Source organism: Entelurus aequoreus, linkage group LG23 (assembly GCF_033978785.1).
Source record: "Entelurus aequoreus isolate RoL-2023_Sb linkage group LG23, RoL_Eaeq_v1.1, whole genome shotgun sequence".
NCBI lineage: Eukaryota > Metazoa > Chordata > Actinopteri > Syngnathiformes > Syngnathidae > Entelurus > Entelurus aequoreus.
Window position 1 is genome coordinate 9,110,212 of NC_084753.1, and position 17,761 is coordinate 9,127,972.

Consider the following 17,761-nt stretch of genomic DNA (forward strand, 5'->3'; position numbering starts at 1 on the left):
TAAGACACTATAGTCATACATTTAGAGAAAAAATATGTATAACAAGAATAAAGTCATAATAAGAGGGAAAAGTGTGGAATTCTACAAGAAAAAAAAGGTACTTTCATTGAAATAAAAGTGTAATTTTTCCAAAAGAAATTATAAATATTACCCTATTTTTATATAAAATATATTTAATAAATTAAGATTTTCAGTCTTTTCTTAAAGACACTAAAAATATTTATTTTACAAGTAAAATGTAGCAAATAAATAATATAATATACATGTGTTTTCATTTTTTTTTAAAGTCCCCATGCTATGAGAAAATAATGTGATGTAAATTATTGTTTTATTCATTGCATTATTTGGATTTAAAGAGTCACATTTTAAGACATTATAGTCATACATTTAGGGACAAAATATATATACCGGTAATAAGAATAAAGTCATAATAAGGGGAAAAAGTGTGGAATTCTACAAGAAAAAAAAAAGGATTTTCATTGGAATAAAAGTGTAATTACATTTTTTTTAAATAAATAAATATAACCCTATATATATAAAATATATTTAATAAATTATGACTCTCCGTCTTTTTTTTAAATACTTAAAATATTGATTTTACAAGAAAATGTTGCAAATAATATAATTAGCAAAATTTGTTTTAATTTTTTTTAAAGTCCCCATGTTATGAGAAAATAATTTGATGTAAATTATTTTTTTTATTTTTTGGATTTAAAGAGTCACATTTTAAGACAGTCATACATTTAGAGACGAAATATATATAATAAGAATAAAGTCATAAGGAGGAAAAGTGTGGAATCCTACAAAAAAAGGGTATTTTCATTAGAATAAAAGTGTAATTTTTCAAAAAAAAAAATACATATAACTATAAATATACAATATATTTAAAATTAAGATTTTGAATTTTTTTTTAAAGAGACTAAAAATATTGATTTTAAAAGTAAAATGCAGCAAATACATAACATAATAAGCACTTTTTAAAACGTTTTTTTTAAGTCCCCATGTCATGAGAAAAGAATAATTTAATGTAAATCTTTTTTTTTTTTTATTGCATTATTTGGATTTAAAGAGTCACATGTTAAGACACTATAGTCATACATTTAGAGACAAAAATATAATAAGAAAAAAGTCATAATAAAGGGAAAAGTGTGGTATTCTACAAGAAAAAAAAAAAGTATTTGCATTGGAATAAAAGTGTAATTAAAAAAAAAAATTTTAATAAAATATATTTAATAATTTATGATTCTCAGTCTTTTTTTAAATACTTAAAATATTGATTTTACAAGTAAAATGTTGCAAATAATAACAAAAATGTGTTTTTATTTTTTTTAAAGTCCCTGTTATGAGAAAATAATAATTTGATGTAAAAAAAAATAATTTATTTAGTGCATTATTTGGATTTAAAGAGTCACATTTTAAGACACTATAGTCATACATTTAGAGACAAAAATATAATAAGAATAAAGCCATAATAAAGGGAAAAGTGTGGTATTATACAAGAAAAAAAGGTATTTTCATTGGAATAATAGTGTAATTAAGAAAAAAAAAAGTCACATAACCCTATTTACCGTATTTTTCGGACTATAAGTCACAGTGTTTTTCATAGTTTGGCCAGGGGTGCGACTTATACTCCGGAGCGACTTATGTGTGAAATTATTAACACATTATTGTAAAATATCCAATAATATTATTTATCTCATTCGCGTGAGCGACGAAGCAAATGGCAGCAATCGTCACACACACGTCAACCAATAAGAATTCGGCGGGGGCGGGTCATGGCAGAAGTGCATTGTGGGTTTTGGAATGCTAACTGCTATATGCTATATGCTACTGCCGGAGCTATTAAAATGGATCACATCAACGTTGGCGGTAACTTATAAAAACTGAGAAGGACTGAAAAGGAAATCATATACTGCAGATTACAAGCTGGACGTAGTGAAATATGCAGCAGAAAACGGTGATCGAGCAGCAGAAAGAAAGGACATACCAGGAGCGACAAGATTTGATGGGATTTAGCGATTAGGAGTGACAGATTGTTTGGTAAACGTATAGCATGTTCTATATGTTATAGTTATTTGAATGACTCTTACCATAATATGTGAGGTTAACATAGCAGTTGGTTATTTATGCCTCATATAACGTACACTTATTCAGCCTGTTGTTCACTATTCTTTAGACATTTTAAATTGCCTTTCAAATGTCTATTCTTGCTGTTGGCTTTTATCAAATACATTTCCACCAAAAATGCGACTTATACTCCAGTGCGACGTATATATGTTTTTTTTCTTCTTTATTGTGCATTTTCGGCCGGTGCGACTTATACTCCGGAGCGACTTATAGTCCGAAAAATACGGTATATATGAAATGTTTGATAAATTGAGATTTTCAGTTTTTTTTTTAAAGAGACTAAAAAGACAAAAAAATATTGATTTTACAGGTAAAATGTTGCAAATAATAAGCAAAATGTTTTTTTATTTTTTTTTAAAGTCCCCATGTTATGAGAAAATAATTTTGTGTAGATAATTGTTTTATTTATTGCATTATTTTGATTTAAAGAGTCACATTTTAAGACACTATAGTCATACATTTAGAGACAAAATATATATAATAAGAATAAAGTCATAATAGTATGAGTATAATAACAATTGGTAATTGATATCATATATTTGTTTTACTTTCCAATACTACATTTCCTCTTCATGTTACCTGTGCGCAGCAGTTGAGGAGCCCGGATGACGTGCCCTCGGACTCAGGATAAGTCAGCTCCACTGCGTACTCAAAACCTAGCGGCAAGTAGCCCGTCATGAAAAACCTGGGAAGGGTAAAAGAAGAGTAGTTGCATGCGTGGTGGATGTGATCCTACAAATCCTGCAACACCTTATCAGAGGAATACCACACATTCCAGCTGGCAAACTCATCCAATCATCAACTTTCACTATCTGGCTTGTGTGAACTGTAGAGATTGCAACCAAGAGAAAAACTGTACAACTTGTACCCAAGAGCTCCAGCTGTGATGAACACCACCCATAGGTGGCCCAGACTGAGTGTCGCGGCGTAGACGATCATCCCCACCAGAGACATGAAGTACACCACCAGGGTGGTCTGTCTGGAAAACACAGGATGTTAGCAAAATGAACAATCTTTGTATTTATCCCACAATGTGGAAATGACATTAAAGTTTGTCATTAACAACTGGGAACAAGGAAGTAACTACAGTTCTCAGAGCTGGAGATGGTTCATACGGCTCTAACATGTCACCAGGAGACCACTCCCTGAGGTTCTCAGAGGTCCAGATGGTTCTAACATGTCACCAGGAGACCACTCCCTGCGGTTCTCAGAGGTCCAGATGGTTCTAACATGTCACCAGGAGACCACTCCCTGCGGTTCTCAGAGGTCCAGATGGTTCTAACATGTCACCAGGACACCACTCCCTGAGGTTCTCAGAGGTCCAGATGGTTCTAACATGTCACCAGGAGACCACTCCCTGAGGTTCTCAGAGGTCCAGATGGTTCTAACATGTCACCAGGAGACCACTCCCTGAGGTTTTTAGAGGTCCAGATGGTTCTAACATGTCAGAGATCTACAAACCCCAAAAGCAGTGAAGTTGTCAGGTTGTGTAAATGGTAAATAAAAACAATGATTTGCAAATCCTTTTCAACTTATATTCAATTGAATAGACTGCAAAGACAAGATATTTCATGTTCACACTGAGAAACTTTCATATTTTTTGCAAATATTAGCTCATTTGGAATTTGATGCCTGCAACATGTTTAAAAAAAGCTGGCACAAGTGGCAAAAAAGACTGAAAAAATTGAGGAATGCTCATCAAAGACTTATTTGGAACATCCCACAGGTGAACAGGCTAATTGGGAACAGGTGGGAGCCATGATTGGGTATAAAAGTAGATTCCATGAAATGCTCAGTCATTCACAAACAAGGACGGGGCGAGGGTCACCACTTTGTCAACAAAAGCCTGAGCAAATTGTTGAACAACAACATTTCTCAACAAGGAATTGAGGGATTTCACCATCTACGCTCCGTAATATCATCAAAAGGTTCAGAGAATGTGGAGAAATCACTGCACGTAAGCCATGATATTACACACCTTGGATCCCTCAGGCTGTACTGCATCAAAAAGCCACATCAGTGTGTAAAGGATATCACCACATGGGCTCAGGAACACTTCAAAAAACCACTGTCAGTAACTACAGTTGGTCGCTACATCTGTAAGTGCAAGTTAAAACTGTACTATGCAAAGCCAAAGCCATTTATCAACAACACCCAGAAACACTTCGCTGGGCCCGAGCTCATCTAAGATGGACTGATGCAAAGTGGAAAAGTCTTCTGTGGTCTGACGAGTCCACATTTCAAATTGTTTTTGGAAACTGTGGACCAAAGAGGAAAAGAACCATCCGGACTGTTCTAGGGTGAAAGTGTAAAAGGCAGCATGTGTGATGGTATGGGGGTGTATTAGTGGTCAAGACATGTTCTAGGGTGAAAGTGTAAAAGGCAGCATGTGTGATGGTATGGGGGTGTATTAGTGGTCAAGACATGTTCTAGGGTGAAAGTGTAAAAGGCAGCATGTGTGATGGTATGGGGGTGTATTAGTGGTCAAGACATGTTCTAGGGTGAAAGTGTAAGAGGCAGCATGTGTGATGGTATGGGGGTGTATTAGTGGCCAAGACATGTTCTAGGGTGAAAGTGTAAGAGGCAGCATGTGTGATGGTATGGGGGTGTATTAGTGGTCAAGACATGTTCTAGGGTGAAAGTGTAAAAGGCAGCATGTGTGATGGTATGGGGGTGTATTAGTGGTCAAGACATGTTCTAGGGTGGAAGTGTAAAAGGCAGCATGTGTGATGGTATGGGGGTGTATTAGTGGTCAAGACATGTTCTAGGGTGGAAGTGTAAAAGGCAGCATGTGTGATGGTATGGGGGTGTATTAGTGGCCAAGACATGGGTAACTTACACATCTGTGAAGGCACCATTAAATAATAATAATAATAATAATAATGGATTAGATTTTATATCGCGCTTTTCTATTGTTACATACTCAAAGCGCTCACAGAGAAGTGGGAACCCATCATTCATTCACACCTGGTGGTGGTAAGCTACATTTGTAGCCACAGCTGCCCTGGGGTAGACTGACGGAAGCGAGGCTGCCAGTTTGCGCCTACGGCCCCTTGACCACCACCTACCATTCATTCATCATTCATTTCACCGGTGTGAGCGGCACCGGGGGCAAAGGGGTGAAGTGTCCTGCCCAAGGACACAACGGCAGCGATTTTTTGGATGGTAAGAGGCGGGGAGCGAACCTGCAACCCTCAGGTTTCTGGCACGGTTGCTCTACCCACTACGCCACGCCGTCCCATTAATGCTGAAAGGTACATACAGCTTTTGGAGCAACATATGTTGCCATCTAAGCAACGTTATCATGGACGCCCCTGCTTATTTCAGCAAGACAATGCCAAGCCAGGTGTTACAACAGTGTGGCTTCATAGTAAAAGAGTGTGGGTACTAGACTGGCCTGCCTGTAGTCCAGACATTGAAAATGTGTGAAGGCTAAAATATGAGAAGGGAGACTGCTGAACAACTTAAGCTGTACATCAAGCAAGAATGGGAAATAATTCCACTTCAAAAATGTGTCTCCTCACTTCCCAAACCTTTGCTGAGTGTTGTTAAAAGGAAAGGCCATGTAACACACTGGTAAAAATGCCTTTTTTGCAATGTGTTGCTGCCATTACATTCTAACTTCATGATTATTTGCAAAAAAGAACAAAGTTTCTCAGTGTGAACATGAAATATCTTGTCTTTGCAGTCTATTCAATTGAATATAAGTTGAAAAGGATTTGTTGTATTCTATTTTTAATTACCATTTACACAACGTGACAACTTCACTGCTTTTGGCTTTTGTATCTATATTTGCTTCTGTTGGCCAAAGACAATTATTCTGTTTTATTTGAGATCAGCTAAAGACGATAGTTTGCATCCACACACCGATCTGTTCCATGCAGTGACAAACTTGAAAATAAAAACCTGTGAAACACACAAAAACAGTAACTGTACAAAAATATTATTGTTTTGTTCAATGTTTGCATTTATTTGTGGTCAAAGCCACTTTTTTTTGAATTGTCAATTTTGTGAAGACACCAAATCTTACTGGCTTCACAAGTAACCTGCTACCTGACTAATGTAAAACTTCAGGCTAACTTTGACAGCAGCATGTGCCATTTGCAGGACAATAGCATGATCAATAAACAAGTTGTGGGGGTTCCATCCACTGGAGCCCCTCACTCCACCCTCAGGGGTTCACATCGGGGGAGCACAAAGGTTAGGACATTGAAGCACACCTGGATAAACACACACGCCAAACATGCGACTTGAACAAAGAAAGGTCAACAAACATCTGTTTCCACTTTGGTCTCGTTAGAGTCTCTGAGCCGCCTGCGTGGGCTCCCTTTCCTTGGACTTACTTGTAGGTTTTGGTCCTGTCCAGCCACACCCCACAGATGAGGGAGCCCACCATGCCGGCGATGACGATGGTGAGGCCGATCCTCCCAGCGTTCACCTCTTCACCCTGACAGGTCAAACAAGGACAGCTGAGTGTTTACATCACAGCCATAGAAGACCACAATGTATACCATTAAAGACCATTTTGGATGTCACAATAGCTACCGTATTTTGTGGACTATAAGTCGCTACGGAGTATAAGTCGCACCTGCCGAAAATGCATAATAAAGAAGGAAAAAAACATATATAAGTCGCACTGGAGTATAAGTCGCATTTTTTGGGGTAATGTGTTTGATAAAACCCAACACCAAGAATAGACATTTAGAATAGAATAGAATAGAAAATACTTTATTGATCCCTGGGGGAAATTCAGCACCACAGTTCGCTCACAATAGACAATAATAATAACAAAAAATAATATAATATATTATATATGATATATGAATAATATAAATATATTCTACATTTAAGTGCAGTCAAGGAACATATGCATTACACAGTTTGAAAGGCAATTTAAAATGTCTAAAGAATAGTGAACAACAGGCTGAATAAGTGTACGTTATATGAGGCATAAATAACCAACTGGTATGTTAACGTAACATATTATGGTAAGAGTCATTCAAATAACTATAACGTATAGAACATGCTATACGTTTACCAAACAATCTGTCACTCCTAATCGCTAAATCCCATGAAATCTTATACGTCTAGTCTCTTACGTGAATGACATCAATAATATTATTTCATATTTTACGCTAATGTGTTCATCATTTCACACATAAGTCGCTCCTGAGTATAAGTCGCACCCCCGGCCAAACTATGAAAAAAACTGCGACTTATAGTCCGAAAAATACGGTATGTATTTATTTATTTACAGACAGACATCATTTTGTATACAAAGACCAAAAGCAGTGAAGTTGTCAGGTTGTGTAAATGGTAAATAAAAAGAGAATACAACAAATCCTTTTCAACTTATATTCAATTGAATAGACTGCAAAGACAAGATATTTCATGTTCACACTGAGAAACTTGGTTCTTTTTTGCAAATAATCATGAACTTAGAATTTAATGGCAGCAACACATTGCAAAAAAGGCATTTTTACCAGTGTGTTACATGGCCTTTCCTTTCTTTACCATTCTTGCTTGATGTACAGCTTAAGTTGTTCAAAAGCATCTCATAACCCTTGCAAAAAAACGGGGTGGGGAACAAGCGCTTTTTGTGTCTTTTCTCGCCAGTTCCAGGTCCTAAATGGTGGTCAAAGTGTACCAACTTGTCAGATTATATCCTCAGCCATCTACTTTTCAGGTGAGAGGCATGATTTATGATCTAGAATAAACTTCCAGGGAGCAAGGAAGCAGCAGACCACTCTATGATGTAAACATAGGGAGACACGGAAGTAGGGTTACAAAATTCCGGGAATATTCAAAGTTGGAAACTTTCCATGGGAAGTAACGGGAATATATGGAAATTAACGGAAATGAATGGGAATAAACATTGAATGCAACAGGCTAGATCTTGCAGCATGATTATTAGCTAAAACAACCTGATTTCATGCAAATTCAGTAGAATTCCAACCCTTCACTGTGCATTCCTCCATCACATGTGCAGTGCATTCTTCCATCACATGCACAGATAATTCCCAGCATGCTACACACTACAGCAGGGCTATTGAGGCCACACTAGTATTTGAGCCTAAGGACTTCATCCAGTCAGGTAAGTGTTGATGGGGTAAATATATTTGATATATGGTATTTAAGTGTAATAGAGGTGTAATTACTTGTTACTGTATGACTGTAGACTACTCCAGCAGACTTACACTCAAGCTAGCTAGCTGTTCCTGTACTTGTTCAATCATTTTGGGGCCAATATCTCTAGCTAGCTAGGTTTATGTACCACCACAGTCTCATAATGAAGCAAATAGCAACTAGCAAATACTAAATCAAAAGGTGTAGTTTCCTCTGCCTTCTGTTCTGCTAGCCATTCTGTTGTCATACAAGAATGTAGCTTATAGTTTGATTTAGCATGTTCATTTATTCATCTAGCCTATTTATATTCATTTGTCCATCAGTAACATATTTTTAAAGACTACTGTATTTTCCGCACTATAAGGCGCACCTAAAAACCTCCAATTTTCTCAAAAGCTGACAGTGCGCCTTATAATCCGGTGCGCCTTATATATGGACCAATATTGAGCCACAACAAACCTAAACTTCATTTTCATTTTCAGTTTGCAAATACATCAAAGATGCTATTTTAATCCATTTCTAATGGATAAAGCTTTGGCCTGGACAAGAGGTCATCAGGTGGTCCCCAATGTTCACCGAGTGTTTCGACCCTTAACCACAACACTCTCCGGTTGGTGGGTCAGCAGTGATTGGCCAGATCACTGCCCCTCTCATCCAGGCTTCCAGCTATTGTCCTCTCTTTTATGCCAGAGCCAACAGGAGGCTCTCTCTGCCGCTTCTCCCAGCCTACGAACGGCTGTTTTCCTCAAGTGACCTCTCAATCCGACCTTTGTCATCAGATTCCACACAGATTGAGCAGGGAATCCTCGACATCCAACTTCCACTGTCATCAGCCATGCTGTCCACCCCTTGTCCCGGCAGTCCTGGACAAGTTGTTGGTACTTTGTTTTCTTCCTCTCTGCCGCTTCCTCACATCCCTCCTCCCACGGGACAGTAAGTTCCACCAGGATGATTTTCTTTCCCTCTGGGGTCCACATAACTATGTCTGGTCTCAGAGTGGTGGACAGTACCGCCTCTGGGAAGAGGAGCTTCCTCCCCAGGTCGACCTCCATCTCCCATCCCTGGGCCAACTGCAGGAGGTTTTGCTTGGCTTGGCATTAGACAACTGGTCTATGACCCTCTTTCACAAAGGTGATGGTGCTCAGCAGTGGCTTAGTTTTGGCTGGGTGTTTCTTTCTCCTCTCTTGCTCCAAGATGTCTGCGAGCATTGCCAACACCTTGTCATGGCGCCACCTGTATCTTCCCTGGGTCAATGCTGTTTTGCACCCAGAAAGAATGTGTGCCATAGTTCCTTTACCACCACACAACCTGCACAGCGGGTCCTCCCTCATTCCCCACCTATGCAGGTTGACTGGGGTCGGCAGGGTGTCATATACTGCCCGGAGCAGAAACGAGATACGAAACGGCTCCAGCCTCCACAGTTCACTCCACATCAAATTCCTCTTGGGAAGGTTCCACCTTGTCCAGGCACCCTGGGTTGCGAGCTCGATGGCTTTAGCTCTTCTTCCTTCTTCCTCAAGGTTTCGAACTTCATCCTGGATCATGGTCCTCTTTTCCCTGGGAGTGGACTTGGACCACTGCTGGAAATGTGATGTTCCTAGACCCTGTCTTCCAGTGCAGGGGCTTCCGATGGTATCTTTGGTCCTGAGAGATGATTCTGCCTGGATAACAGCAGTGCTGGTGGCCCACTTCCTTCCAGATCTTGTTCTTATTCCAGCTTCCCTGATCAGTCGATCTTGGGAGTCCCTATATGTCAGGGAAAGTCTGCATTTTGCGACTTAAAACTCCTCCAGAACTGAAGACAGGGGAGTTGGAGCTGACCCGACCTTATGTAGAGCCCCGTAGATGTAAAGCTCGGGGGGTATTCCCAACCATTTCCGAAGGTGCTTGTTGAACTTTCTCTCAAACCCTTCAACTGTTGTTATCGCCACTTCGTACATGGTGAGAAGCCCCATAAGTCTTTGGAGTAGGCCATGCTGGTAGATCCAGCACTTGTATTTCCCAGGCAGACCAGACTTGTCAATCCTTTTCAACCATTCTTCAACTTGCTTTTCGGTGCTGGAGATGCTGTTTTTATCCGTCATGGAATCATCATACCACTTTCCAAGGCATTTAATTGGGTTCCCCTGGATGTTTGGGATTGCTTCCCCCTGAACAAGCAGCTTGAACTTTCCCGTTGTTTTCCCCTTTTGGATCACCAGACACCTTGATTTCTTGGGCTTGAAGATCATCTTCGCCCAAGTAGCCATACGATCCAGTTCCGCCAGGACCCATCTCGCCTGCACATGAGTTGGTGTTATCACGGTAAGATCATCCATGAATGCCCTGATCAGGGGTGCAAACTAACTTTTTGACCAACTCGCCAAGTGGCTAGTAGGTGAAAAAACATACTCGCCAACCATATTTTTTACTCGCCAAATGCCAAAACAAACTATTTCCTTTACCATTGTATTCCGCCATGTAGAAGTGTTCACGTCACATTAAAACCAATTCTACAACCACAACCACAATCATTAAACTGTCACTTTACATCCATGGCATTTGTAATGTAAATATAAACACAGGACACAGCTAACAATTACCTGCATTGCCAGACGTAGTCGGTGATGGGTCGACCTTTCTTGGCGATGGCGTGCGCATTTCGGAAAAGAAGCTTCATCTTCTGGGTGTTTACGTCCGAGAGTTTAGTGAGAACTTGCACCGAGGGCGCTTCATGGAGTGGGGCAGACTTGGCTTGCTTTATTTTCATATTTTTGTCGTGGTTGCGAGTGCCTTCATGTGATATTATACTTTCAACTTTCATCGAGGAGCAGCCCACAACAAAGTGACTCGCCTGACTTTTTTTGTCCTTTCCAAAAGTTGTGCACACAGTGCAAAACATGATGTTGTTCTTGACAGTCAGCCAGTCGCGTTTTTTCCCTGCATCGTCGTATAGCCACTTCGTCTGAAACTTTCTCCCCCCAGTTCCAGCGCTGGTCGGTTTGGGTTTCGCAGCATTCGCATCGCGACCCCCCTCCTCCTCCTCCTCCTCCTCCTCCTCCTCCGTCCGTGCCTTTTTAGCTATGGGTTTCAGGAAGCGCCACATAACGATAAGATTTATAGGCTTAAGGCTAGGAAGAATGATTGTTAGCTATTAAGACTCGAGTAACGTTACCGGTACACTCTGTGACTGTCGCCTGAGAGATATCCCTGTAGTGCGCGCTCTAAGCTAACTACTAGGCTAGCTAACTGCCGTCTCTTAGCAACTAGTCTACGGAACGTCGAACGTGACATCACAACAAATATGTGCTTGGTAAAATAATGATCTCCGTGTTGCTTTAGGTACCGGTAAGCGCTGCATTATTGCTGTTGTGAACCTCACTTTTTCAACTCGCCAGCGTGGCAAGTTAGGCAAATATTTTACTCGCCAAAGCTAAAAATAGCTCGCAAATGGCGACTGGCGAGTGTTAATTTGCACCCCTGGCCCTGATTGCTGGTTGTTGACTTCCTGCTGCAGTCTTTGGTCCTCTTGACTTTATGATCTCTGCAGAGATGATCAGGTTCATTCCCATGACAAACAAGATGGGGGAGATGGTGCAGCCTGTCACTATTCCCTTCTCCACTGGCTGCCATTTTGTTGTGAACATGGCTGCTTGGAATCGTAGCTTGATGTCTCCCAGGTAGCTGGTGATCATCCCCTGGATGTGATGTGGGATGTGGTAATGGTCCATAGCCACTTGGATCACGTTATGGGGAATTGACCCATATGCATTAGCAAAATCAAGCCAGACTACTGTTAGGTTGCCTTTCTTCTCCTTTGCTTCTTGGATAAGTTGGCTGAGGACCCCTGTATGCTCCAGGCACCCGGAGAACCCTTCGATACCGCCCTTCTGGATAGAGGTGTCAATATATCCATTCCGGGTCATGAAGGAGCTCATTCTTTTGGCCAGCACTGAAAAGAAGATTTTCCCCTCCACACTGAGCAAGGAAATGGTTCGGAACTGGCTGATCTGTGTGGATCCCCGTTCTTTCGGCACAAAGCACCCTTCTGCCCTTCTCCAGCTTGTTGGTACGGTTCCTTTGGCCCAAATTACCCGCATAAGCTTCCACAGCCTGTGTAGGAGCTTAGGGCATTTCTTGTATACTTTGTAGGGTATACCGCTGGGACCTGGGGCAGAAGCTGATCTTGCGTGCTTGACAACCTCTTGAACCTCTCTCCATGATGGATATTCTGTGCTGAGGGAGGATGTTGGTGGACTGATGGTACCAAGCCCGAGATTTTCTGGTAGGGCATCGTTTCTTGAAGGTTCACTGAATGTCTCTTCAACAAACTCCTCCACCTCCTCCTTGTTAGAGTCCCTGACCTCGCCTCTCCCAAAAGTGACTTGGTGAAGCGATAGGGCTCTTTTATGAACTCGGCTCGTGCAGTTTCCTGCCTTTTCCGCCTTTGCCTTTGACCTTCAGCTCTTCTCAGCCTGATGAGCTGCTTGCGGAGGCTGGCTGTCAGTTCTTTAATACCTTCCTTTTCTTCCGTGCTTGCCAATTTGAATTGCTTTTTCAGGGTTTTAATCTCCTTCCGAAGTTGTTTGATCTTTCTTTCTCTTCTGTTTTCCTGCTTTTCTGGTCTGGCTTTGTTCTCTCTCCTTGGCACTGTTCCAAACCGTTCTTTTGCCATAAGGTTTAGGTCTCGCGACTACGGTAAACAGCTGCCAACTTCTTTTTCCCCCGTAGAAGAAGAAGCGATTCTTCTATGGTAAGCAGCCGCCCCCATAGAAGAAGAAGCGCTTCTTCCATGGTAAGCAGCCGCCCCCGTAGAAGAAGAAGAAGAGTGCGGTGCATTACGGGATATATGACGTTCCATTTCCATTTGTGTGTTTATGTAAAGACCCCAAAATGGCTCCTATTAAGAGACATGCTTACGACGCAGAGTTTAAACTCAAAGCGATCAGTCACGCAGTAGAACACGGATGACAGAAGGCGAACACACGTTCACCAAGGCAGGGAGACAGCGCCGGACGACATACGCCACTATCTGCCAGTGGATCGTAAATGCCTGGGCTGATATATCAGTCTTAACTGTGGTCCGAGCTTTCAGGAAGGCAGGAATTGTCACTGAACTGCTAGACACGGACTCCATTAATGATGACTTCGACGAGACGGAGCCGGGCATTTTGGATGCCGTATTCGCCCAACTGTTTAATGCGGACACTGAAGAAGAAGAATTCGAGGGATTCGTGGATGAGGAATAACTTCATAAAGTAAACTTTACATGTTTATTTTGTGTGTTGTGTTGTGTGACATTAACGTTTGAGCAACGTTGAGTTATTGATATATTGTTATTGCTCTGCACTATTTCCAGTGTTACTATATTGTGATTGCACTAACGTTTGACTTACCGTAACACGAATAAATCAGCTGTTTATTCATTTTGAGAGTGAACAGAGTTGTCAGAACGCTGGTTTGTAATCTATTAATAAAGTTTGACTGACCTGACTGTTTTGTTGGCATTCCCTTTAGCGCAGCTCCATCAAATGGATGCATAGGTGCGCCTTATAATCCGGTGCGCCTTTTTTTATAACAAAGTTTTGAAATATGCCATTCATTGAAGGTGCGCCTTATAACTCAGTGCGCTTTATAGTGCGGAAAATACGGTACTCCAATTGTTTAGCTGACTATTTATATCCGTGTGTGGCATTGCATTAGTGTTTTACAAGCTGTTCATCTTATTCTACAGAATAAGATGGACGGTGTCCAACTTTGAATAATCAAAAAAATGGTCAAAATTTTCAAACTTCCCGAGCTTAACTTCCCGTGGTAAATTTCCGGGCACTTTCCACCCCTTTGCAACCCTACACGGAAGTGATCGTGTCGCACTATAAATAGTTGGTCTGCGTTAGCACTTATAATAACAATGTTAATTATTCTAATAACAATATCCCTACTATGTGGTTAATAGTTAAGTCAACAAATGTAAATGGAGTATTGTTGGCACTTTTTGAATGGTTATTAATTGGATTTTTATGGGCGCAATAGAGGCACTCCCATTGGCTACGCTGTAAGCGGCCTTTTATTTACAAGTTAAAATGCATTAAAAAAATGTCTTTCATAATGATTGTGAATGATAGGCACAATCCCAAGTGCTTTCAATAACATACTGTAGGTGTCATGGCAAACTACCACCCTCGTTGAATGACACAACAGTTATTGTATTTGCATGCTTCGCTGTGTAAACTCACATCCAGGAGGAAATGAGAAAGCAAAACATGTGCCTTCAATTAAACCCAATTTCAATGTTACTTCCAAGAAGACCACATGGTCATAATACTCAGTCAACATGACCCGAGTAAACAGTAGAGGGGGAGGCGGGACTTACAGGATAGTGCTGGATGATCATGCGGTTCAGCAAGGTGCCGACAGCGTAGAAGCAGCCCACGTTCAGGCCTGCCAAACAAGAGTCGCTCATCAGATATCAGCTAACTTGGCAGGAAATAACAACAAAAAACGACACTTGGTTGCGTCAAAGTGGACACGTCCTTTGTTTGTTGTGCAAGCAAACTAGCTGACAAACAACAATTTAAGCTAACATCTTGCAGCCATCTGTCAAAGAGCCAGAAGACTGCAAACCCCCCCCCCCCCCCCAAAAAGGTTGCTGTTCAGCGCCAAGGAATTCAAAGAAAGAATTTGATTTAAGAATGACTGAAAAGGCACCCTTTTTTTTAAATAAAACAGTATTTCCTCAAATACAAAGCCCAAAAGCAGTGAAGTTGTCACATTGTGTAAATGGTAGATAAAAGAGAATACAACAAATCCTTTTCAACTTATATTCAATTGAATAGACTGCAAAGACAAGATATTTCATGTTCACACTGAGAAACATTTTTTTTTTTAGCAAATAATCATGAAGTTAGAATGTAATGGCAGCAACACATTACAAAAAAAGGCATTTTTACCAGTGTGTTACATGGCCTTTCCTTTTAACAACACTCAGTAAAGGTTTGGGAACTAAGGAGACACATTTTTGAAGTGGAATTCTTTCCCATTCTTGCTTGATGTACAGCTTAAGTTGTTCAACAGTCCGGGGGTCTCCGTTGTGGTTTTTTAGGCTTCATATTGCACCACACATTTTCAACGGGAGACAGGTGTGAACTACAGGCAGGCCAGTCTCGTCTTTTACTACGAATCCATGCTGTTGTAACACGTGGCTTGGCATCGTCTTGCTGAAATAAGCAGGGGCGTCCATGATAACGTTGCTTGGATGGCAACATATGTTGCTCCAAAAGCTGTATGTACCTTTCAGCATTAATGGCGCCCTCACAGATGTGTAAGTTACCCATGTCTTGGCCACTAATACACCCCCATACCATCACACATGCTGCCTTTTACACTTTCACCCTAGAACCGTCCCCATGGTTATTTTCCTCTTTTGTCCGGAAGACACTACGTCCACAGTTTCCAAAAACAATTTGAAATGTGGACTCGTCAGACCACAGAAGACTTTTCCACTTTGCATCAGTCCATCTTAGATGAGCTTGGGCCCAGCGAAGCGTTTCTGGGTGTTGTTGATAAATGGCTTTGGCTTTGCATAGTAGAGTTTTAACTTGCACTTACAGATGTAGCGACCAACTGTAGTTACTGACAGTGGTTTTCTGAAGTGTTCCTGAGCCCATGTGGTGATATCCTTTACACACTGATGTGGCTTTTTGATGCAGTACCGCCTGAGGGATCCAAGGTCACGGGCATTCAATGTTGGTTTTCGGCGATTTCTCCAGATTCTCTGAACCTTTTGATGATATTACTAGATGGTAGATGGTGAAATCCCTAAATTCCTTGTTGAGAAATGTTGTTCTTAAACAATTTGCTCAGGCATTTGTTGACAAAGTGGTGACCCTCGCCCCGTCCTTCTTTGTGAATGACTGAGCATTTCATGGAAGCTGCTTTTATACCCAATCATGGCACCCACCTGTTCCCAATTAGCCTGTTCACCTGTGGGATGTTCCAAATAAGTCTTTGATAAGCATTCCTCAACTTTCTCACTCTTTTTTGCCACTTGTGCCAGCTTTTTTGAAACATGTTGCAGGCATCAAATTCCAGATGAGCTAATATTTGCAAAAACTAAAAGTTTCTCAGTGTGAACATGAAATATCTTGTCTTTGCAGTCTATTCAATTGAATATAAGTTGAAAAGGATTTGTTGTATTCTCTTTTTATTTACCATTTACACAACCTGACAACTTCACTGCTTTTGGCTTTTGTAGATACAATGCCTAAATGAACACACTACCTTTCAGGAAGAAAAGGAGGTAACTATAAGAGTAAATACAGTACCTGGCAAAAGTTGTTTGGATGCAAATGAATGACACATTGTCTACAAACTTTTGACTGGCAATGTGCATACTAATGTATGACCTTCTTCAAACACTTGCTATTTGAAACTCTCCTGTCCGGCCACTTTAAAGACAAACAATTGTCGATCCGCCTTTGTAGTCCGTGTCGACACCGTAGTTGATAAGCTTCTTCTTTTTCTCTATCTTCTTGTTATGTGACATTCATCCTCCACTGTTGCCATTTCTAATATAAAGTAGTGTCAAGTTCTTACTTATATCTGTCAGTAAACTCACCATGAAAGCACTATATGTATTATTCACCCAAGGAACTTTACTTATTAGAGAGTTCTGGTCGGACGGTTTTTCACGGGACACATTTCGGGCGTTGTTGTTGTTTCCGTATGAGGAGATGCTGCTCCGTTATTGATTGAAGTAAAGTGTGAATGTCATTAAAACAGTTAGCGCCATCTTTTGACACTTCTTCCACTCCCGTCCTTGCACGCTACACCGCTACAACAAAGACCACGCTGTCCAAGTGGAGGCACGTAAATAAGACGCATCCTGAAGAGACTGTCAGAAAGTGAGTTGAAGATGATGTGTAAAACATCATCTATGCAACATTTTGAGCAAAGAACCACCATTACATGTTATGTAGACCACAAGGAAGTATTTTACATTTAGAAAATAACCATAATAATATGACTCTTTTAATGCGCCTTATAATCGCCTTTTGTATGAAAATAGACCTGAATAGACCTGCTCATCGGCAGTGCGCCTTTTAATCCGGTGCGCCCTATGGTCGGAAAAATACATTACTTTGCAGTGAGACCCGCTCGACCCTTCTCGTTCGTCCGGAAACTTAAATCCAGGCTAATAATAGTTGTGGGAATCTGTGTGGGGTGAAATGTCTCCCAGGTGGAAGTTCACGTGAGGTCAAAGGTTCTGACCAGAGCGCCACACCATCAAATGAGGGCCTCTGTTAATCATTAGACAAAGTGTCAACAAACTTTGGACCCCTCCGAAGCTAACACACTAACATCCTCCTTACACTAATAGCCTGTTTGCATTTTTATGAGATTGGCTGATAAGATCATCTTTGGGAAGGTGCGGAAGGAGATCAGTTGATAAAGTCAGTTTTATTAGTTGTTTATTTGCCTTGGACAGCTACAAAGAGATTTGGCATCTACATATACAAACACCTCCAGG

The 17,761-nt window shown here is 40.8% G+C and overlaps 1 protein-coding gene across 4 annotated transcripts in view; it reads right to left on the minus strand.

The window, feature by feature from the left end:
- flvcr2b (FLVCR choline and putative heme transporter 2b) overlaps positions 1–17,761 on the minus strand; it is a 63,317-nt gene that overhangs the window by 15,820 nt on the left and 29,736 nt on the right. For all 4 annotated transcript variants that reach the window (XM_062035080.1, XM_062035079.1, XM_062035081.1 and 1 more), the window contains exons 4-7: positions 14,606–14,673; positions 6,471–6,574; positions 2,996–3,106; positions 2,707–2,812 (exon numbers count right to left, since the gene is read on the minus strand). In XM_062035080.1, the coding sequence (XP_061891064.1) occupies positions 2,707–2,812; positions 2,996–3,106; positions 6,471–6,574; positions 14,606–14,673 (389 nt within the window). The remainder of the gene's footprint in view (positions 1–2,706; positions 2,813–2,995; positions 3,107–6,470; positions 6,575–14,605; positions 14,674–17,761) is intronic.